At 41.4% G+C, this 24,938-nt stretch overlaps 1 protein-coding gene across 10 annotated transcripts in view; it reads right to left on the bottom strand.

Annotated features, from left to right (window-relative positions):
* The window catches only part of POLN (DNA polymerase nu), a 207,820-nt gene that overhangs the window by 182,619 nt on the left and 263 nt on the right, over window positions 1–24,938 (bottom strand). For 4 of the 10 annotated variants that reach the window (XM_075570860.1, XM_075570929.1, XM_075570947.1 and 1 more), the window contains exons 2-4: window positions 22,319–22,346; window positions 22,013–22,073; window positions 6,388–6,529 (exon numbers count right to left, since the gene is read on the bottom strand). In XM_075570860.1, the coding sequence (XP_075426975.1) occupies window positions 6,388–6,520 (133 nt within the window). In that variant the 5' untranslated portion in view covers window positions 6,521–6,529; window positions 22,013–22,073; window positions 22,319–22,346. Of the gene's footprint in view, window positions 1–6,387; window positions 6,530–14,320; window positions 14,540–22,012; window positions 22,074–22,318; window positions 22,347–24,347; window positions 24,393–24,826; window positions 24,933–24,938 lie in introns of those variants that run through there. The other 6 variants (XM_075570880.1, XM_075570900.1, XM_075570908.1 and 3 more) reach the window with 6 other exon arrangements.

The following is a 24,938-nucleotide window of genomic DNA, read 5'->3' as shown; positions in this document are numbered from 1 at the left end:
ATGAGTTCAGCCCCTGTTTAATCAGTCTTCAGCTGTGCTTTCTCTGTCTGAGGAGATTAACACTCAGTGATCTGGCTGCAGCATCTCTCCATTCACTGTCACAGCCTACTGAGTCAGTGACTCTGTCACAATATATATATATATATATATATATATATATATATATATATATATATATGTCAAAAGAAGTGCAACTGAGCATGGCCAAATGTATACAACAAAAGTATCAAGGGTTGGTCTTCGGCTGGAGTGGATCCCAGTGGCAGGAACAGCAGGGAGCATGGTACAGTAGGGGTCAGAAGCAGAGGTCAGAGGCAGGTGGCAGAGAGCATAGTCAGGGTCACAAGCAGAGGTCAGAGGAAGGCGGCAGATAGCGTAGTCAGGATCACAAGCAGGTCAGCAACGAGGAGACAGGAACAGGACAATAGCAATAGCACAGCAGTAAACACAAGAACCTAGCAAGAGCTGAGGAACCAGTATAAACAGGCACTGACAGACAGGAAGAGGAAGTTTATATAGGCAGGATGAGAGTATAGCGCAGGTGCAGAGGTGTCAGGTTACAGGGTCTGGAATGTTCCTTAGCAGAGCAGCAGCAATCATGGTGGACAAGAATATGCACTGCAGGCTAAAACAAGATATGGAGAGAGTGGCAGCAATCCCGGTGGCCAAGCATGGGTACAGCAGGCTTAGAACATGACATTACTCCCCCCTCCCAAGAGCGTTAACCGGATGATCCTTCCTAGGCTTGTCTGGATATCTCCGGTGGAAGGCTCTGGCTAGTCGTGGGCCATGTACAACATCTTTGGGTTCCCAAGACCTCTCCTCTGGGCCATAGCCCCCTCAGTGGACCAGGTACTGTAGTCTTCCTCGGTGTAACCTGGAGTCCAAAATTCTCTCCACAATGAATTCCTCTTCGTCCAGGAAATTGATTTTCTCGGAATGGTTTCAACAGAGAGATGTGAAAAACCGGGTGTATTTTAATAGCCTCTGGAAGTTCTAGTCTAAAGGACACTGGATTCATCAATGCAGAAATGCAGAATGGCCCAATGTATTTTTGTCCCAATTTAATGGTTGGAACTTTCAATCGTAAATTTCTCGTTGAAAGCCAGACCTTATCCCCAATGAAAAACTCTAGGGAGGATCTGCGGTGTTGATCTGCTGCTCTTTTGTACTGTGCTTGAGCCTCATGAAGTGTCTCTTTGAGGGTCGCCTGGACGTCTCGCAGAATCTCAAGTTTCTCCGTAACTGCCATAATTGGACACGAAGAAGGAAAACGAGGAATAAAGGTAGGATGAAATCCAAAGTTTGAGAAGAATGGATTCTTTTGTGCCGAGGAATGATGTGAATTGTTGTACGAAAATTCAGCTAGACGTAGAAAATCAATCCAGTCATCCTGGAGATGGCAAACAAAATATCGTTAAGTATTGTTCCAATGTCTGATTGGTCCTTTCAGTCTGGCCATTGGATTGTGGATGATAGCCAGACGATAAATTTAAACGAATTCCTAGAGAGGAACAGAAAGTCCTCCAAAATTTTGAAGTGAATTGCACCCCTCTATCAGAAACAATTTCATCTGGAGCCCCGTGAAGCCAGAATACCTCTTTCAAGATCAACTTGTCTGTCTGGTCTGCAGAAGGGAGATTCTGTGCAGCAATTAAGTGAGCCATCTTTGAAAGTCGATCCACTACTACAAGAATGGTATTATGTACACTTGATTTGGGTAGGTAAACAATAAAATCCATTGATATTGACCCCCAAGGACGAGTAGGAATTGAAAGAGGCTGTAGCAAACCCACAGGGGATGCTCGATGAGTCTTGGTCCTAGCACAAATCTCACAGGAGAGGACATAGTCTTTAACATCTTGTGATATTTTAGGCCACCAAAAAGAGCGGGACAACAGTTCCTGTGTCTTGATGACACCTGGGTGGCCGGCGGGTCGGGAGTCTTGCATTAATTGGAGCACTTCTAAACTTACCTCTTTAGGGACAAACAGACGGTCCTTACAGTTTCACAGACCATCATTTAGAAATAGTTCAGCTTCTGTTGGAGGTTTATTAAGAAAAGGGGTCGTTTGAGTAGGCTCGCTAAATTCGTGCGAGGATATCTGCGGAAAACGTAACTCCAAAAAATTCTCCTTGGTAGAATAGTTCCTTCTTGCGCTTTATCTCAATACGGATTAGTTAATAACCGTGACAAGGTGCTGCCTTCCCATTCTTGGAGCTGGGCGGTATGATATGTGGAACTGAAATCTTACGAAGAATAGCGCCCACCTGGCTTGTCACACAGACAGTCTCTTTGCGGATCGAATGAATTCTAGGTTCCTGTGATCTGTAAAGACAGTAACTGGGTGATTGGCCCCCTCAAGTAAATGCCTCCACTCTGAGAATGCAGCTTTTATCGCCAAAAGTTCCTTGTTCCTGATGTCATAATTTCTTTCTGCTGTTGACATTTGGTATGAATAGAAAGCACAAGGATGAAGGAGCATCTTGGGTCCAATTCTTTGTGAAAGGATGGCACCAACGGCGGAGTCGGATGTGCCCACTTCCATGACAAATGGTAGTTCTGGATTTGGATGAATGAGGATCGGGCAGATGTGAAATGTGACTTCAACTGTCCAAATGCCGTATCCGTTTCAGGAGACCATTTGAAGGGGAGTTCTTTCCGTGTGAGTTGGGTGATTGGGGCAATAATGCTAGAGAAATTTTTAATAAAATGTCTATAGAAATTAGCAAAGCCCACGAATCTCTGAATGTCCTTCTCATTTCGAGGTATTGGCCATTCCACCATGGCTTGAAGCTTGCCTGGGTCCATACTCAAACCATCAGGGGAGATGATGTAACCGAGAAATTGCATGCTGGCCTTTTCAAATTCGCATTTTTCTAATTTGATGTACAATGTATGCTTTCGGAGACGCTCTAGGACGATCCGGACATGTTTCTGGTGATCCATGATGTTATCTGAGAAGACTAGGATATCATCCAGGTATGCTACTACGAATTGGTCCAGTAACTCTCGAAGAACATCATTGATTAAATGCTGGAAGGTAGAAGGAGCATTACAGAGTCCAAAGGGCATCACCAGGTATTCATAGTGCCCATAACGGGTTCGGAAGGCTGTCTTCCACTCGTCACCTGGTCGCATGCGGACCAGATAATACACCCCTCGGAGATCTAATTTGGTAAAGATCTTGGCTGACCGAATTCGTTCCAATAGTTCGGGAATCAGAGATAATGGATGCCAGTTCTTCACAGTGATCTTATTTAGTTCCCGATAGTCAATGCAGGGACATAGAGAACCGTCTTTCTTTCCCACAAAGAATAGAGCAATGCCAGCTGGGGAAGTGGAGGGCCGGATGAACCCCATCGACAGGTTCTCCTGTAGGTAGTAATTGAGGACCTTCAATTCTGTTTCTGAGAGGGAATAGATTTTTCCAAAAGGAATGGCAGCACCCGGTAATAATTCAATTGGGCAGTCGTAAGGACGATGTGGGGGAGCGTTCTTCTTGTCACACACATCCAAAAATTCAGAGTATGGAGTGGGCAGTAGATTTTCTTGGGACGAGGAACTCTTATGTGTTCCCACACACTCTGGTATAGGAGTTTTAGGTAAGCAGGCTAGCTGGCAGTGCTCCGAGGGAAATGTGAGTGTCTTGGTTTTCCAGTTGATTAGTGGGTTGTGGATCATGAACCATGGAATTCCCAGAATCACTGGAAACAAAGGTGAAGGAATGAGACTAAATTAAATCTCCTGGTGATTGGGCTCCTTGATTAGTGTTATGTTACTTGTCTTATGTGTAACAGGTCCAGAGCTCAAGGGAGAACCGTTAACGACTTCTATCCTTTCTGGCGATTCCTTGGCTATAAAGGGTACCGAATGGTTCTTGGCAAATTCTATGTCCATAAAATTCCCTGCCGCCCGAGTCGACCATTACTGTGGTTGAAAAACGATGTGTTCCTTACTTGATTATAAAAGGAACCAGCAGGTGTGGGTGTGGAGAAGGAGGGTTATCTTTACTTTGAGAAGCAGAGAAAACGGTCTTTGAAATGGCATGCAACTGATTTCTCCTAGGGCTCTGGAAAGAAGACCGTCTGGACTTGTTTGGGCAATCGGTAAGATAGTGTCCATCGTTTCCGCAATACAAACAGAGTTCTTCTGTTCGGCGTCTATTCCTTTCCCCAGTTGAGATAGGTCCCCGTAATGTGTTTATTTGCATCGGCTCCTCCTCAGTGTCCCTGGATTGTCTTGGAGTGCTAAAATCTCTAACCCCGGGGTTGCTTGGCATGAACCCCTGTCTCTCCAATCGTCCACCTGTAAGACTGCGATCGATTTGGATGCATAAACAAACACATTTCTCAATTCTCTCTGGAAGCACCACCCGGGCTAGTTCGTCTTTAATTTGCTCAGAGAGATCCTGCCGAAAATGATATCTCTGCACGGCCTCATTCCCCAGTATCGGTAACCCATCTGCGGAATTCAGCTGCCGAGCGTCTTCCTTGACGAAGATTGTGCAAAGTTGCCTCAGCAGTTGAACCATGGTTTGGGTCTTCAAAAATCAGACTCATGGCTTCAATGAATCCCTCCAGATCCATTAGTAGTGGGCTATCCTGGTCTAACATAGAAGAGACCCAAGCAAAGGCCTCATCCTTGAGCAGGGTTATGATCAGTCCAACCTTGGCTTCGTTGGTATTATAGATGGTGGACTGAAGCTTAAACAGAAGTCTACATTAATTAAGGAAATCCCAGAATGATTGTTTTTTCCCCAAAAATTTTTTCGAAAGGGGTACACGGGGCGCGGTTTGCACAGGCACAGTGATTGGACAGACGCGGCGATTAAAGCTGCACGTAATTCACGGTTTTCAGCTTCTGCGGTGGCAGCTCATTCATCCGAGCAGACGGCACGTTCCTCAGAGCGGGCAGCCCGTTCGTCTGAACGGAGGGCACATTCTTCCAAGCGAACGACACGTTCTTCCCAGCGGGCACCATGTTCTTCCACGTGACCAAGACGATTAAAAACATGTCCTTGTTGTTCTTGGAAACCAACCATGGCACGTTGCAAGTCAATGAGCGTCCGAGCCTGGGTCAGGTCTGTTCCGGAGGAATCCATGGTAGGGCCTGTTTATTCTGTCAAGGGTTGGTCTTCGGCTGGAGTGAATCCCAGTGGCAGGAACAGCAGGGGCGGGCGGCAGATAGCAGATAGCGTAGTCTGGGTCACAAGCAGAGGTCAGCAACGAGGAGACAGGAACAGGACAATAGCAATAGCACAGCAGTAGACACAAGAACCTAGCAAGAGCTGTCGAACCAGTATAAACAGGCACTGACAGACAGAGTAAGTTTATATAGGCAGCTGAGAGTAGAGCACAGGCGCAGAGGTGTCAGGTTACAGGGTCTGGAATGCTCCTTAGCAGATTATCAGCAATCCCGGTGAACAAGTATAGGCACTGCAGGCTAGAACAAGACATTGAGAGAGCGGCAGCAATCCCAGTGGCCAAGCATGGGTACAGCAGGCTTAGAACATGACAAAAAGACAGAAAAGCCCAATGTGGCTTGCAGGCTTATAACGCTTTGGCCAAAGGGTTTAACTAAATTACCATTTTTCAAGAGATATATAAGTATTTCACTGTGTATTTTTGTCACATTGGATGTAGTATTGGGCTTTTGTGTCCTAAGTATCTCGGCAACCAGAGGGTCTCTGGAGGGAGATGGAGAGAGAGGGAGGGAGAGAGAAGGAGAGAGAGGGAGATATAGAGCTTGACTTTCAACTTATTTGGTACACTGCACTTGTACTCTTGCTGTCTCTGGACTATTGTTACTGAGCTGATACTCTGTTATATTGATTTGTGTACTATCATTACTGTTGGGGTTTGCTCAGCTGGTTGGGGATACAGGGTTCAGGGAAGAACCTTGTGGTCCATTGGGACCTGAGGAAACGGGCCTGAGGAAGAGGTCTTCACCCCAAAACGTTGCCCCACTACTACCATCCTCCCCAGTTCTTCCCCCCCCCCCTTTTTATTTCCGTCCATCTCCTCATCTACCCTCTCTCGCACTCCCTTTCCCTGGTTTTTCCCTACACCACCTATATTGTGGGACATCTTTCCAAGTATATTATTGTCTTATGCTTGTATTACATTTTTTCATTTTCTGGCATATACCCTGGTTTACGGTTTTCTTAATAGTCAGTGAGTGCTGGAACATGTTGTAGTGTGATTTAGCTCTAGGGATCCTCCCAGTTCCTGTCCTATAAAAACAAGTGGGGTCAAAATGTCTGGATTGCTGCTTCAAGTAGATCACATTTAGTTGATTGACATTATTGGGCAATACAGGCAGTTTTTCCCCTATGTTATTGAATTCTGTACAATTAAAAGATATTTACGTGAGAATATACTTACTTTGCTCAATCTGCATTTCATTCTGAGTTCTATCTGGTGGAATAGACTGCATAGCTATCAGAATTCTTTGTGCCGTGTCTGAAAGCGGTTCCTTGTAACTGTATAATCCAAACTCATGTCTGTATTTCTCCATTGAATTGCCCTAAAAATAAATGTAACATTAAAATATATTCAAGCCAAGATCATATTTACCTTAAGAATAATTAACTTTATTTGATCTTTAATATGTTACTTATATTCATATGTATAGCCTAGCAATTAAAATATTTGGAAACATTATGTTCAATCAACACTGCCGTTTCTGCTACCAAAAGTAAAACACTCTTCATAACCAAAATCAAATAAGCAAGATGCTTTACAATAGTTGCAATAAATATAATATATCTGAAAGTGTCAAATAAATATTGGGAGGAGGGGTACTCTAGCAAGTCATTATGAAGGAATAAACTATTATTATCTGCATGTACAGATGTAGAAAGACTTAGGGGCCTATTCTAGTAGCCGCGATAGTCCACTTATAGAGGCTTTTGAGAAGTCATCTGCCAAAAAAGGCTATTAAAAAAGCCTTGATAAGTGCACGGCGAAAGCATTTAATCGCCATTTTTGGCTCTCGCCCAAACACATTGTGAAGTGTGCAGCGATAAGCCCCTAATCTCAAGTTTTGGAATATCATGCAATTCTTGTAGCCTCGATTCTGTTATCGAGGCTTTAGAATTGCGATTGTATCCAAAATTCATCTCGCCAGAAAAAGTTGGTGTGAAGCTGGTGAGAAGGCTGCAAGAGAGGGACTTAGAAAAAAAAATGCATTTTTCCTGCATCGGATGCCGGGGGTCTCCGGAGCTGATACACATTAATACCTGTACCAGGGACCCCCGGCATCATTCCGATGCAGAAAAATGCATTTACAGGCAACTTTATTACCTTAGTGGCTAAGTTCAATGAAGTGGTTAACTACCAGTGCCATGTTTATTGTGGGTAGCGGGGGTGGGTGAAGGTGATATTTGGCCCTTGGTGGGTGTTTAGTCCTTGCGGGGGGGGGGGTGTTGCGGGTGGAGTTAACTCCTTCATTACCTAAGCGGTTAATACCGCTAAGGTAATGAAGGGGTTTACCCCTCGGTAGGTATAAACTCCCACCAAGGGCCAAATACACCTTCACCCATCCCTGCTACCCGGGGGCGGGTAGCAAGCAGGGGATGGGTGGTTAACCCTTTAATTACTATAGTGGTTATTAACGGCTACAGTGATTAAGGGGTTAGGGGCCATTAGATTATATTTTTTACTGTACTCTTGCTGCCAACGGAGGACCTGGAGTATGGTGATGAGAACGCCCTTTATCATGGCAGGGGTAAGTAGAAGTTTTATTTACTTTATTTATGCTGACCAATGTTGTATTTAGAATGGGCAAATTAGCTATTATCCATATCTGGATAATAGTAATTTTGCCCATTACTGTACTGTATGTGTTGAGGTTGTTGGGGGTAGAGGAGGTGGGTAGTAGGGTTGTTGTGTTTATTTTTGTTTATTGGGGGTAGACAGATTGGGTGAAGGGGGTAGTAGCCCCAAGGGTGGGTGTTTAGGCCTACCGGGGGGGGGGTGAAGTACCGGGATTGGTTAACCCCTTCATTACCATAGCAGTTTCCACCGCTATGGTAGTGAAGTGGTTAACTCCTCCCGCAACCTTCCTGGCAAGCCTAAACACCCACCCTAGGGCTACTACCCCCTTCATGCACCGCCTATGCACCCAATAAACAGGCTGATGAAGTTGAACCCCTTCCTTGCCTTAGCGGCTAGCCACTAAGTTAATGAAGCTGTTTTAATAACAGTTTTAATATTAGTGTACGTGAGCAGGGGGTCTCCGGAGCAGAACTGCGTTGATTTCAGGTACGGAGACCCCCTGCTTCCCGAGATACAGGTTCCGTTATGGGGTGCCGGTATTTCCTATGCAGTTAAATGTCCCGCGTCACGTGGCCGGGAGATTTAAATGCATAGGAGATACCGGCACCCCATAACGGGCCTATATCTCGTGAAGCAGGGGGTCCCCGGACTTGAAATCAACGCGGGAGACCCCCTACTCACATACACTAGTATTAAAAATGTTATAAAAACCCTGCGATCGCTGGCGAGATATGTGCAGGGAGAGGCAGCTCTCTCTGTGCAGCTTTCTATGCAGCTGGGAATGATCGCAGCAAATCGCACGGGTGAGAACTTTTGAGAGAGGCTGAGATCACATCGCAGCTCATCGTACGTTTTGGTCATTTTGCTATCACATGGCTTCAGAGTCTTTCTGAATACCGTGATATCTAAACTAACAAAACCTCCGGCAGTAACATGCCAAACGTGAGATTTTATCAAGGCTACTAGAATAGGCCCCTTACTGTTTTTGGTACCGGGACAAGGTGCAAGATTACAGCCACATGAACAATTTGTTCACCGTGGCTCGTCCGCATGCCAGCCGGCAGAATTATACGAGGGTTCTTTATGCATGTGCCCGGCAGAACTGAATGTCTTTAACTATGCCCGCACATGCGCTGTCCTGTTTGATTTATTTACTGCATACAGGAGATGGCCCACTGAATACAGTATCTTTACCGATGCCATGTTGCCCATGCCAAAAATCTCACCTGTTTCTATGCAAGATACAAAGTAACAAAACAGAAATGTCTGGGTTGAGATATAGTTTTTCTTTGTTCAATCTGACTTTGTTCATGGCTCCAGGGGTAAGAAAGCTATTCCGAAGAATTTCAGGGGAGCTATTTTAGATGAACTTGAGATAGTATAAATGCACTACTGCAGAATTCAAGAACGTGAAAGACACAATCAATGACATTTAAAGCATCAGAGAACTGTGGGCTGGACTAATCAGTGATTAAAACTGATGACTGCAACATGGATTTTTTTAATACATATCGTTTTCAATACAGTCCTTTTTTTTTTGTCATTGTTTAATCTTTGTTTGCAACTTTTTTTTTCAGGCTGATCAACGTCAACACCGTGTTTGTATAGGAAACACATCCGGGGATAATGGATAATTAAGGTAATGTATGCATTCCATTCAATTAGCAATACCTGTACCGTGCATGTGCACAAATTCAATGAACCGCATATGCGTTCCATACAATTCACTACCGGTAGTACACTCATGGGCATATATTTAATGAACTGCATATGTGTTCCATACACATGCGCACTGATAGAAGAGCACAGAGTAAGTCATGCATCTATTTCGTCTTGATTATTAATAAATAACAATCTCACAATTATTTTAGAGAATGGAACCGTACAAGAGACAGCCAGAAGATGATGTCGGTTGAAGAAGATTGTAATATTGTAAGAAGATTGTCTTATTTCACAAAGTCTTTGTTATTTATCTCTAAGCCAGGGGTGTCAAAGAGGATGGCTCGCAGTCCGCTGACTCCTTTTTATCAGGCCCGAAAACTGGGAGTGCAGCACGAGGCAACAGCTTCTGGGTGGCAGCACAAGTGGTGTTCCAGCCCCCACTGTCTGCCCCTGCCAGAAACTGAGATTAGGTGATGGGAGACGCAGGGGAATGCAGTGGGAGGGAGGGAGGGGATATGATTGGAGGAGCGGCGTGAGATGGCAGCTGATTGGAGGAGTGGCGGGAGGGGTGAAGCGATGGTGCGGTTGGCTGGACAACATGGCGCCAGACCTGCTTCTGAGAGTATGTAATATTTATTCCTGCTTAAATAAATTGTTTAAAAAAAGAGATTGAGGGAGGGAAGAGGGAGAGTGTAAGAGAGGGGGAGAGTGTAAGAGAGGGGGAGAGTGTAAGAGAGGGGGAGAGTGTAAGAGGGGGTAGAGTGTGAGCGAGAGTGGGAGATTGTGAGAGAGAGAGGGGGAGAGTGTAAGAGAGAGGGAGGAGAGTATGAAGGGGAGCATGTGAGGGAGGAGCATGTGAGGGAGAAGCATGTGGAGAAGCTGGAAAGAAGGTGAGCATGTGTGGTAGAAGCTGGTCAGGCAGTGAGCATGCAGGGGAGAAGCTGTCATATTTTGATAATTTATGGCCCGAATGAAGTGCCATGAAATCTGATCAGGCCCATCATGTGAAGGGAGTTTGACACCACTGCTCTAAGCTCTAATTTACTCTAATAAAAATGTCATACTTTAAAAATACTTTTTCGTCAACTGAAGTTTATGAGAATAAGGGGTGGGTTACATTGCATTTAGATTAAAGGTACACTAGCACCACCTATTGTTACTGCAGAGTACAACAACCACCGCAAAACTAAATTTTTGCGGCCGTGATGCAGTTGCGGTTGCGGGGCCGCAACATGCAAATAAATGCCAGGGAATTACACTTGCTTTTGTGCGGCACTGAAAACAATAAGTCTTACTACATCTGGAACTACTGCCAAAGAGGATTATTATCTAACGATAGTGCACCATAACATTTAGTTGACTTGTGCAAATTATAGAAATCAATGGAAGGCAAGAAAAATTGCTCTAAAAACAATGCTCAATAAAAAAATTAATGCAGGCCACAAAACGGTCATAGTATTTTCAAATATATGAATGGTCACCCAAAATTATTTGGGTATTGAATAAAAAAAAAAACAATCTACAATGCACTTGTAACACATGATCGTGTCTGGTAACATTTTATTAATCGTGCATTTTCATGTAAATGAATGGACTCCTTAATATTCCTTAAGTGATCTTTATTTTGCAAAAATGATACACAGAAAGTGGTTCCTCCATCTGATATAATTTATTGGACCCCCAACTCTCTTAACTTTCATATCAGAGTAGAAGTGAGAGGTTTAAGATAATGAGAAAGACTGGGGTTAGGATCGAGGCTGCATGTGGCCTGTTTCATCGTAGAGGTCAAGGAGAAGAGCAGCTGAGACTTTTTTTTCTCAAGAACTGGAGAAAATGAGTAAAAGCTAAAAGGATGAGCATTAGCTTTGTAACGTCTTTCTGTAAACTTGAGTCTCGCTTTGAAGTTTTCTTATTTTTTAATACTTAAAAAACAGCAGTCCAAGCTGCCGTTAAAAAAAGAGGGCAGGGCTCAAAAAGGGGTGTGCCAGAGCCTGTTTCAGAAGAGGGTGTGACTTTGTAAATGGTTGCTATAGAAACAACAAATGCTTGTTACATTATAATACAAATGTAATTCAGAGCTGTTTAAAAAAATGCTACAAGTATTTTCTCATAGTACTGAACTTTTTTTTTTTTTTTTAATCCACACACGTAGGATATTGCGTGGTCTGCAGCCAGTAGTCAAGGTGTGCTAGTTCCATGCAGGGGTTCTCAAACTGTGGCCGCTGGACTGCCAGTGCTTTCCCTAATGCCTTAAAATTAATTCTTCACCGCAGTGCTGAAGGTTGTTATGGAACAGGCTGCTTTTCAGACCTTTGACCATTCATTTTGGGGATGTATTTAAAATACCCTTCTGCCTGTTTTTTAACATAAATATTGTATTACCCTTTTCAGAGAAATTTGCTTTATTGTTTAACAGATATAGAATTTCATTACATTGGGCACTCTACTGCTGATTCTTTTTAAGTATTTCAACCACTGAACATTACACATTAATAATATATTATTCAGACTTTTAATCAAATAAAATTATTCCTCTTAAGAGATACAGTATTTCACTTTTTTTTCCTCGGCTGATGTATTGTAAATACAGTACTGCACATTTGCTTCAGTTTAAAAAACCTAGACGTTACTTATTTCTATATAAAGCAAATCATACTGCATCCATACTTTATGTAAATGTTCAGTTTCCATCAGCAATCCCCTGTTTCTGTGGGGGGGTTTATTCTACCAGAACATGGAGGTCTCCCGGAGCTGGTCCGTCATTCCGCAACACCTGGGGACTCTCGGTTCCCGAGGCATTTGTAGTTTTTTGTGCCGGTTTTGACAATAATAAAAAACTACAATCATGCTTGTGGAGTCAATAGACAGTCTCAGCTTCATCTCCAGGTAATGATGTTCCGATTTTCTACTGGCCACCGTAGCGAGACCTGATCCTGCAGACATTTTGCATGTTTCAGCTCACCTGGTAGAGGTTCACAGTGTAGTGTAGGACCTGCATTATTGGTTATACCTTGACGTTTGGTATGCAGGCTTATAACGCTTTGGCCAAAGGGTTTAACTAAATAACCAAGTCATTATTATTATTATTGAAGTATTTGAACTTTGTACTTATTACTTTATATATTTTATCAATTTGATGTAGCATTGGGCACCCCTGTCTTTTGTTGTATACATTTGCCACGCCCAGTAGCACTCTTTTTTGACATAAATATATATATATTCATGATGTGGTGGGTGTGGGAGTTTGAGCTAGCTGGGAATGTGTGTTAATCAATTTCCACCTGGTAAAAAACAGAAAGAAAAGCGCAAAACGCAAATAGTGAAGTAAATTAAGTACAATTGTATTGGTGTAAAAAATGGTGAGTATTAGGCGTACATCAATGCAGATCAATTAACGCATTTCTGTGCAAACATCAGCACAATGTTACCACAAGAAGTCCCTCTGGATAGGAGAATGTAGCCCTCTGGTGCAGCAGCTGTCCTCTGTATACTGTCAACGGTGTCTCTCGCTTGTTCTGGACTCCCGTGGATGGCAGCTGCAGCCCTTGAGCTGTTTCGAATCCCCCACTGGCTGTGGCATCTGCTGGGCTCGTGATGTTGAACCGGAGGTTTAGGCAACTCCAGTCCTTCCTTCCGTGTAGCACAAATGTGCCTGAAGTCTCTCCCTGCACTCGGAACACCACACAGTCCACGTGGTGTATAGTTCCGGCGCTCGCGCACTCCCGTGACGTCACAGGTGCCGCGCTGGGTCATGATCAAAGGAGCAGCTCCAAGTGCAAAACCGCAATGAATAAATACTCTAGAAAATACTATTTGGGGGCTAGGATAAGATACCAGAGCCTTGTCAATCTATCCAACGCGTTTCGAATCTCTAAAAAGCTTCTTCATCAGGGATCAGATCCTTTGATCGTGACCCAGCGCGGCACCTGTGACGTCACGGGAGTGCGCGAGCGCCGGAACTATACACCACGTGGACTGTGTGGTGTTCCGAGTGCAGGGAGAGACTTCAGGCACATTTGTGCTACACGGAAGGAAGGACTGGAGTTGCCTAAACCTCCGGTTCAACACCACGAGCCCAGCAGATGCCACAGCCAGTGGGGGATTCGAAACAGCTCAAGGGCTGCAGCTGCCTTCCACGGGAGTCCAGAACAAGCGAGAGACACCGTTGACAGTATACAGAGGACAGCTGCTGCACCAGAGGGCTACATTCTCCTATCCAGAGGGACTTCTTGTGGTAACATTGTGCTGATGTTTGCACAGAAATGCGTTAATTGATCTGCATTGATGTACGCCTAATACTCATCGTTTTTTACACCAATACAATTGTACTTAATTTACTTCACTATTTGCGTTTTGCGCTTTTCTTTCTGTTTTTTCTCTTAGTGTTTATAGTGCCGAGCCACTCTTAGATTATAGCAGCATACGCCATGAAAATGTGTATATAAGGGGGGACTCCATTTTGATTGCTGGATAACCATTTTTCTATAACTATTCTGTACTAACGTTTAAGTCTCAGGAACTAATCACATGCCATATGCCATACGTAATTGTGCTGTCCAGGCAGTCTGAGAATGTGACCTGACCTGTCACTTACTTATCGCTAGCTGAACTGTATTTGTTCAGACTTATTTTGCCCTGTAGAAAACAGGAACTTGTCTTCAGCCATATTGGGCATAAGTTACACAACAATGCATTTCACAACATACTGCCATTTCCTTAACGGCCTCCTAACTCGGTATTGAGCCCCTTTCCCAGACCATAAACTGTCTAACTGTCATTTTGCTGAGATAGACAGACTGTGAAGTAAAAGGGGAAGTATGTTCTCATATGTGTGTTTTTTCTATGCTCAAGTTTGCTATATAAACTGGCTGTATACCCTTCAATAAATGAGAGAACAGTTTTTGACAAAGCTTCACTGGTTGTCTGACTCAATTACTGTCTTCTCCCGAGCTCGTCCGCCATTTTGTTTTCCCAGATCATCAGCGCTATAAGAGTGGGGTAAATCCTCCGGAGGTTGGAAGTCGTCCTGAGTCGGCAGACGGTGTATTTTCACGCTAAGACGTTGGAGAATACAAGGGCACATTTTCATGGTGTCGGAAGTTGGGAAAGAAGCCACATTCGGGGTAAGCATACAAGATATATATTTTATCTGTATATTATCCGTCTGTGTCTTCTTGCCCAAAGAGCCCATAAGGTTTTAAGGTTTAGAAGTTTTTTAGAGTTACCGCTGCACCGGATGATCCAAGGTTAAGGAAAAACCATAGAAACACTTGAGTAAAAGACTCAAAGTGAAGTCAGGATTATATGAATCCTTGACGGAAGTATATACACAGGGTTATAGTCCCTGTTGAGAGATAGGAACAAGCGATATAGTTGGGTATCTGCTTGAAAAACTCTTACAGTGTCTGTGGGAAAAGTGTATTTTTTTTTAAGGGGGGAGGAGGATTGTAAGGGATTTTTAAGGGATTTTTTCTTTTTTCTGTATTATTGTGCATGGGCATGTCGTTATATATATAAAATAAGATATATAAGACATATAAAGTGCTAAGTATATATAAGTGCATAAGTATATAAGTGCTGAGTATATCTGTGCGTAAGACATATACGTGATAAGTATATCAGTGCGTAGGATATATAAGTGCTGAGTATATAAGTGCTAAGTATATAAGTGCTAAGTATATAAGTGCATGATATCACGCTGTGTTGCTCATATATTTTTACAGTGCAGTGCTTGCTTGATTTTGGTTATTTTAATCAAGTGTGTATTGTATTGTCTAAATGATGGGAAGGTAGTTTTGCCGCATTTCATATGACAATGATAAAAGGATTATGTTTGGGTGGAGATCCTGAATGGCTATGGTTTCAGCCTGATCCCGAGTGGGACATGCATTATATGGCATTATGTGGCCGCATTTGGGTAAAAGTTGCACCTCACATTGATGAGGCTAAACAAAATAATAACCCAAAATTTGAGGAGCCAATTTGGCCACCCCCGCCTGATAATCTCACTACAATGTATTCCCAAGCCCCTAATGCACCCCCACAGGAGTTTTTTCCTCCAGATATTTTACCCCCAACACCGCCGCCTTCTGTGATGTTACAAATACCCCCGTATAGTCCTATCACACCTGTGCCACTATTTTCCAAGTTTTGATCCTAACATGTTGGCAGCGTTATCACACTATGCTGCAAGTCATCACCCCAAACCTCCTGCATCCGTACGCAGGGAGGAGAGTAATGGCATTTGCCCACAGCCCTCTCTACCCACCTATGTGGAGTTGAGAGACGATGCAGAATCAGAGGTGGCACACCTATCTGAATCTGAGCATCATAAGTCGTCCTGTAAAGAAAGCCCAAACAGAAAGCTTCCCAATGCCGTAAGCTCCACAAAAGTTTCATCTCTCGTTTCACCCCCTGTCTCCAGGGAGAGTGAATGGGAAGACGATACTTCAGATTCGTCTCATTCCGATATACCATCACCCCGTAACCAATTGCCTTTAAGGAAACTTAAAGAAACCACTGCTTCAGCAGGTTCTGTGACGTCTGAGTCATCTGCAGGAGCCAGCAATCATAGAGTTAAGGATTTTTGTGCTTCTGTAAGGGAACTAGCTGAGGAATTTAAAGAGGTATTGACTGATTCATGTGCTGTAACATTAACTCCCGCACATAGTAATGCCAAACCTGTCCTAGTTACACCGCAATCATCTGTTTTCATACCTAAAAATACTACTAGGAACGATTTGATTCGCACTGCTAAAAAAACGCGAATATGAATCATTGTTAGCTGACACACAGGATTGTGCTGACGCAGAGGTTGATTTTAGCATTATTAAAACTGATACGGAATGCGCTGCAGCCTGTGTCAAAATTGCATCTTTTAAGTGCTGTCAACTGAATTTTTCTTTATATATATATAACTCTCAAAATGCATATTTGCCCCCTGCCCCTATGGCATCGGGACAATTACCATTTCCATAGGTAGCCCCAATTTACCCCAGTGTCCCTGTTCTAAAAAAAAAAAAAAAAAAACCCTGATCCCTTAACCTTTCCTCGGTCACAGGCTCTGAGGCAGTCTCCGATAAAGAAGTTCTTATGGCTTCATGGGGAACCCGAAGCAATAGGCTCCCTAGACCAGTCCCTATTGATATGCCTGCCAGGCAGATCGGTACGGATGGGGAAGAGACGGACTCTAGGCAGGAATTAACCCCTGTCAGGGACCGTTCATGGGACAGGGAAAAGTCACAGGATGAATCAGAATCAGATACTGACACTGTGGCACAGTTTTATGCAGGTCTGTCAAACAACGCTAAAAAAAAAATGTGTTATAACTCCAAACTGCTGTATTTATATTTAATATAACGTAAGAAGGAAAAAAAAAAAAAAAAAAAGAGCAGAGAAGCTAAGAAAGCAAGGGAAAAGAAAGGGCAGGAAGTGCTATGATTGTAAAGAGACAAGATATTTTTCCAGTAATTGCAAACCAGCCCCTAAGAAGGGAACCAGAGAATTTTTTTTAGTAGAATATTTTTGTCTAAATTCAGACGGGTCTTTCCCGCCGGTATTGAGATTCTCAAGTATTGTAAATCTTAGTGGAAAATATGTTTTGTGTGTAAATTCAAGGTAGGAAAATTAGTTTTTCCCCAGAATGTTTTATTAAATTTTATAAATATGTTAAAAAGGTTGATTGAGTAATCCCTGTGTGCTTGTATAATCTGAGTGAATCCTAACTATGTGAAAGTTTTATGTGCATTGAATAATATGAATGTCGGTTTATTGTATATATACAATTTTATCTAGGTACTTGCAATTGTTTCTGAAATAAGAACATAATTAATTGCTCATGTTAAGTGTAAATTTTAAAGGTAAGAAACACCCGCACTATAACACAAACTAATCAATAATGGGAAAGGGAGAGTTTGACTGGTTATAGAGAAAAGGACAAAAAGATGGGCAAATGTAAGAAAAAAGAAAAAAAACAAATATATAATTCAGCCCAGTCACTGGTATATTTTGAGGATTTATTCGTTCTGGCCAGACGATGATTTCTTAAAAACCAGAAAGACATCCTTTTCCAACTTCTCTATTTCCATGTCGAGAGAGAGAGGGAGAGAGAGAATCAGAATAGCAGCCCAGACAATCTAAAATAATTAGCCCCCCTTCTCCAGTTGAAAAAAATGTGCGGAGATACATTTGAGACACGAAAGTTAACCGAAGCTCTGTAGCTACAAATTAGGTTTAACTGTTTTATTAATATAGTTTGCGAGCAGGATCAAACAGTTTTGCATTGCCTTGTCTTGGTAATTTTTGTTGTATTATTTTTGTTTCTTTTGTGTGTCACATTTAAAGGCCGTGTGAGGAGCTGCATTTTTAGATGTCCCAAATTATATTGTAATGTAATTAACAGTTTTTTTTTTTCTCATCTATTTTGTTCCAAGGTTTTGGCAGGATGCCCAGAAAGCTATTTCAAGCTTGTTCCAATCCGAGGAAAAAAAAGTTTTAAATCTGTGTCTATAATTTCTTATATTACAGGATGTTTCTGTCAGAAGACAATAGTTGCTTATATTTATATTCAGTAGTGTTTTCAGTGTTTTTAATGCAAATTTTATACCCAAAGGATTCAAGTTAGTTTAGCTACAGATCAAACAACAATAGTTAGTTATGTTTTGAATGCTGTTATCCTTTCTGTAATATTGTTCATATATAAAATTATGTGAACAAAGGAGGGGTATTATTGCTGTTTATCATATAGCTGTCTATGCCCAGAAGTTAGATGGGTTAGTGCCCGGGATGAACGAAATCTGAAATTATCATTTATTTATTTTTAAGAATAATGCTGAGTGCCTTTTAAGGTTGGCAGTGTGCTCGGCACTTTTCAAAGAAATTATATTACAAGTAATTAGTTTGGAGTTCTATACAGAATTATTTTAGTCATTTTTTTTTTTCTTTTGGTTTGGCAATAGCTGAGGCACCAATTTGAATGAATTTATATTGTAGCAAAGTCAAGACCACAGTGACTGTGTAGTAAAACAATTAGTAAGTATTGTATGCAACTGATATATTTTTGAGTCTCTCTAGGCACATGTCAAAGTTGAAAGTGCACCTACGAGAGATGGGTTAATGGTCAAGCATTTCCTACGCAAGAACGTTCTTCATCCCAGATGAAAAGGCGCTACTACTACTATTAAAAGTACTACTCATCACCACTACAGCAAATAAAGTGGCAGAGGTCTCTTTTTGGATCCACGTTACGCATATGAAACTTATCCCAGCACCACCCACAGTTGCTTCAATCTGCACCGTATCCAAAGTGGAAAAGCCTAGAGACACAGCCAAAATTCCAGGCCTCAACATATGAACTTTGAACTTTTTAATAATCTTTTTTCTTTTACAGGTTTTGTTATTTTAATTATAAATGTATAGTCTATTAGGTTTGTGTAAATAAGTGTGCACACAAATACGATAGGGTAGGAACAGGTATATTTTGTTTAGTAATCGTTATTTTGTTTTTATTGATTTGTGTATAGCATATATGCACACCTTTTGTCACACAATGGAATCCTAGTAAACAAAGCCCATATTTTATGTATAATATAATCCAATATACTATCTATATTCAATAGGTTGCATCCCAGGAAAAATGAGTGTTATATTTAACCCCTTGAGAAAAAATCAATATGAAATAAGACATTTGTAGAACCATCTATAGGAAATTGGTTACAAGGGTGTAGAAATAAGAGTTTGCCCTAGGGAAGTTATTGACTCTGTGATAGGAGGACAGATAGAACATTACCCTGCAACTAGAATAGTTTATGTTATTTGGGGAAAATAGTCCAGTGTTTAAAGGTAGAGATGACGGATGGGATTTGTTGGGACTTGGTGGTTGGATTAGTTCTCTGGAAGCGAAGCTATTGGATGCTTTTGTGTGTGTGTCTGTCCTACTCATCACTCTCTATGTATGTGTCATATGCAGTAAACTTTGATCCAGAAGTGCGTTGCACCCCCACCGACGCTATGCCTCTTTTCGGTGATGTCAGCAGTCCCCCAGAAGAAGAGACCGAGAAGAAATCAACTGTGCCGATATAATGGCCGAAAAAGAATGACAAGGCACAATTGGACAATCTCCTGGTCCAGCAGAACTATGCAATGGTTAACTGTTCTTTAAATAGACTGTCTCTAAAGAATAAGAGGGGACTAAGAAGATTGGATATGAGGCTATGAGGAAAGTGGGAGGTCACCCAGAGGCGTGTGTCAGCCACAAGGAAAGGATCATAAGTCAGCCATTTTTTACCATAGCAGCCATTTTTCTGTTTTGCCATTCTGAATAAATGCAGTATGAAAGATGCGTGCAAGATGGATATTTGTGCAATCGCTCCCGGTAGAAATTAGCCCCCACCAATTTTCACAAGTTTTAGCCGCCATAATGTGCTAATAGTTACAGAAGAGCAGTATGAATAGCAATTTAGAAATTGGTAATAGTTTTTGTAGTAATAGTCAACCTGGTAAACAGAAAAGATATCGTACCAGCCACACCGATATATATCTCTCTACAAACAAGAACTCCTGTGGCCATATATATATATATATATATATATTTTTTTTTTTTTTTTCTTCGGACCCCCAAAACCTGCACCACTATTTCAGTACGACAAAATATATCAACAATATCAAAAACAATATAGTAGTTGTTAGGTTATGGACCCACGACAAAATAAGGGAAAGAGAATTGTTATGGGACTGATATTTATCGTTTGCATATTTGTAGTATTAGTTGTTATTATTTCATGTTACAAATTTATGTGTTTATCTTTATGTAAAATGATTATGCCTTTTGGTAAGTCAATTGATCACACATATGCATCACTGGACGTTAATGCCCCCATTCACAGTTTCCCAAATATGATACATGACTCTGGACCTACTGCCACTAGAGTCCAGATACCTTTGATGGATTATGATAATATTCAAATCCAATACGAGACCCCCATATCCTAGAGGTTAATTGTCATTTAGTCATGACAAAAGGGGGGATTGAAAATGTGTATATAAGGGGGGACTCCATTTTGATTGCTGGATAACCATTTTTCTATAACTATTCTGTACTAACGTTTAAGTCTCAGGAACTAATCACATGCCATATGCCATACGTAATTGTGCTGTCCAGGCAGTCTGAGAATGTGACCTGACCTGTCACTTACTTATCGCTAGCTGAACTGTATTTGTTCAGACTTATTTTGCCCTGTAGAAAACAGGAACTTGTCTTCAGCCATATTGGGCATAAGTTACACAACAATGCATTTCACAACATACTGCCATTTCCTTAACGGCCTCCTAACTCGGTATTGAGCCCCTTTCCCAGACCATAAACTGTCTAACTGTCATTTTGCTGAGATAGACAGACTGTGAAGTAAAAGGGGAAGTATGTTCTCATATGTGTGTTTTTTCTATGCTCAAGTTTGCTATATAAACTGGCTGTATACCCTTCAATAAATGAGAGAACAGTTTTTGACAAAGCTTCACTGGTTGTCTGACTCAATTACTGTCTTCTCCCGAGCTCGTCCGCCATTTTGTTTTCCCAGATCATCAGCGCTATAAGAGTGGGGTAAATCCTCCGGAGGTTGGAAGTCGTCCTGAGTCGGCAGACGGTGTATTTTCACGCTAAGACGTTGGAGAATACAAGGGCACATTTTCACGCCATCACGAATATATGGTTTGATATACTTTTATAATTTAGTATCACATATATTGCACAAGTTAGTTCTAATTGCACTTTAACACAATATTGTGTAACACTACTGTATAAGGTGGATTTTGGGTTGCGCACTTATTTTTGTATATCTATCCACCTGGTAAAAGACTGCTCCAGTGCCAGGAGGTCCCTGGATATCGGAGGACTACAGATGGACGGGGGCAGAGTACCAAACAAATTTATTTTTTAAAGCAAGCAAGTGGAACTACTGCCTTAAATCCACATGAGCATCTTACTGGGAGTATGAATGTTAAAACCACACCTTTATATGCTTTAAATGGCAATACAAAACACTTTATACACCTTTTTTTTCACACATCGCTGGACTTACTGAATAGGTTTGTTGTAGACTGTGATACCTTTTAATGCACCAACAAGAAAGTGTAAGGGTTCCAGTACAGGCTTTGGCTGGAATCTGCCCTTACCTGGCTGCTGTGGACATCTTTGTTGCTGGCAAGCCTCCTCCAGAACTTTGCTATTGGCTGCACCTGTTCAAGGGCTTAAATAGCAGCCAGTGACTTCCAGCCCCTGCCTGAGCATTGTATATGTTTCCCTGTGTTCCAGACCACCTTAGGTTTTAGTTTCTGAGCCTTCCTTGATCAGGAACCTTCCCTGTTCCTGTGGCTAGCCTATTCATTTGGAATTCCTGTTGCTGACCCCAGACCGTAACCCAGACCTCGCTGCCTTCCGCCTGCCCTGACCATTTGCCTGCCGCCTGGATTCTGCACCACTGCCGCCTGCCCTAACCCTTTGCCTGCTTACTGACTATAGATACTCTAACAGGCCTCTGTCCCTGGGCTCTGGTCGGTTAATTGGCATCCTTACCTCAACCCTGCGGGTCCGCTTCCTGATCGGAGACGAGCACCGTCACAGAAAGTTCTTCATACTGTAGATGAAAATATAGTGTAGTGTATAGTGAAACCTCAAACACACAGAAAAGGAGATTTATGGTTTGAAATCGATGAAAGTTCCACGTGAATGAGACCTGTGAGGTTATGAAAATCCTGTACACCAGAATTTCATCTCTTGTTGGTCCATTAAAAGATATCACTATCGTAACCTATGAGCAACCTACACTTCTGCAATGTCAACTTGGCTACTAGAGTTTTGAATTTATTTAATTTAACTTACCTAACTTGCTTAACTTCTTTAGAAATGCCTGGAAGAAAATAAATATGAATAAGGGAAGAGATTGATTTGCACATGCTTAAACTGAACTAGATTTGCATTAGTAATTCAAGTTAACAGAGCACCCATTTGGTACGTTTTAGCTTATTTTTCTTACCTGACCCCCAAAAAAAACATTTTAAACAAATGTACAAAAAGTGTATCCCATCATTCGTTCAAGCAGGTGATTAGTTCCATTTATAAGTTTAATCCTGAAACCAGACAAAATCACCATACAGGTTGTGTTTACTATCAAATGTTTTCTGCAGAATATAGTAGATTCATCAACCACACAAATATGAATATTTTGTATTTGAAATGAATGCTCCTGAAGCATGATAGAAAATAGTATGCTGAACAGTATCTAGGATAGATGAGTTTCTTTTTGTTTTTCACGGTTCATTGATAACATTATAAAGTAAAGATTGAAGAACAGATTGAAACCCAGTTGCGAAATGCAGAATAAAAAGCTAAGGTGGTACAAAAGATTTTAGAGCAAAAAGGACAGATAGAAAAATTGCCGGATTGGTTGAGCCAAGCAGCTTATCTTTTGATCACATCTATGTTTGCAATATACTCCAAAAAAATGATTAAAAACTGTCGTTTTGTGGTATAAGCAATACATGTTTATGAATCAAAATGATAGTTCTTTGTAAATATAAAGGGTATGAAACAGCAGCCTACCATCTGCCAATGGCAGGCTTATTATAGTAATTTCCCTGCTAAACTGACTTGCCAGCTCCTACTTAAGCCTCGCCATACATATGCTGCCATATGTCATTTCAATACCTCAAAACAACAGATTTTTTTTAAATTAAAATTATTTTATTTTGGGGGTTCAAAAAAAAAAACTCAGGAGATAGGTGAAACTGTAAACTGCCCTAATCTATCTGGTAGGCCATTTGCAAAAAATAAAATAAAAAAATGTATGCCCTGGATATAGTTTTTACATGGACATTCAAGATCATAGGACCACCCCCAAGATGCAAAGCCTATGCTCACACCTGCTGTGTTCTTGTTGCCACTCTATGTTTAATGGCAAAAAATAGGGAAAGGATCGGTGATATACGCTGACCCCAGGCTGTAAGGGAAAAGGAACTCGCCACATTTGGGGAAAAAAAAACCTACAGTACTTGATTGGATCATGTTAAAAAACACCAAACATAGACAAAGAAGGGAAATGGATCTTCTACGACACGTTTTGCACCGGTGGGTGCTTTCTCAAGTTTAATGGCAGCAGGAAATAACGCTTGTGCAAAAGATTGCAGTTTTCACCACTATAAGGTGTCAAAACTATATTTGCATTGTAGATGTGTACGGAAAATTATTTGTGAAATGAAATGAATTTCCATTTATTTTATAAGGTGAGATAGATGTAAATGTGTTGTTTGCTATTACACACATAGACATGAACACGTGGAATGACATTGTAATATATCCTTGTATATTAAAGTACCATTCACATTGATCTGAATATAGAAGTACAACTTTTAATGCAAAGAAAACATCTTTCATTAAACACCTAAAACTCATGAGAGCATTAATCAACGGTTTATCCTGATACCAATGAAGGGATTAAGCCCTCTAGTTATTTCATACCTAAAGCAGCAATCATGTCCATTTTGTAAAATGGTTTTTGTTATGTTTTTTTACATAATTTAACTGAATTCTGTTATTTATAGCTCCAGGGACACCCGAGATACAACCCCATTTTAGTTGCCGGTATTCTTCATGGACACTTAATAATGGCCACTGTGGTTGTCCAATAAGAAGCCGCAAGTCTTCCCTCCGATGATATTATGGCTTCCTATTGGCCCACCCGATGCACAGAATTTGGCAGCCATTTTGATTTCCTTAAACGGAGGGAAACATTTGCAACTAGCATGAAAAATAGCGGCACGATTCAGCTCTGGAAAAGACCCCGATTGAAATTCTGTAAACAAAATGTTATATATATATATATAAAAGTGAATGAATCGCTGCTTTAATATACCTTTATACCTTTATTGGTATCTTGGGAACCGAGGGGTTCCTGGATCTGAAAATAACACATGAACCATTATTTCAAATGTATCAATTTCCCCTTGTACTAATGGAGGTGATGCTTCCATCATGGTGTCCAGGATTATTTGCTATAGGTCTTTACCTATATGATAGCATTAATTACTGCAAAATTGTGTCATTTCCTATACAACAGTATGCTACAGAAGAGGATAGGAGTGCGAGGAGAAATATACAGCATAGACTAGTGCAGGGGGGGGGGGTAACATTTTTGCCACCGAAATAAACTAATATTTGTAACTAAATAATAAATGAGCAAATAAATGGAGTTAGAAAGTCATATTTAAAATAAGGAAATATATGCCATGCCACAGGGGAACAGCTAATCAATGTGAAAACAAATATGTACACATGGGGTGGGGACAGAATGACACTTAGGGGAGTTATAGGGAACAAATGACACGCACTCACACTTAGGGGAGTGGGAACAGAATTACATCCAGTCGCAGGGAGTGAGTGCCACACTTTGAGTAAGGAGAGTGGGGACAGACACCCAGTCACACTCACAAATACAAACACACAC

The sequence above is a fragment of the Ascaphus truei genome, chromosome 1, assembly GCF_040206685.1.
Source record: "Ascaphus truei isolate aAscTru1 chromosome 1, aAscTru1.hap1, whole genome shotgun sequence".
NCBI lineage: Eukaryota > Metazoa > Chordata > Amphibia > Anura > Ascaphidae > Ascaphus > Ascaphus truei.
The sequence above is the reverse complement of the archived record's forward strand: the minus strand, read 5'-3'. Positions and strand labels throughout refer to the sequence as shown.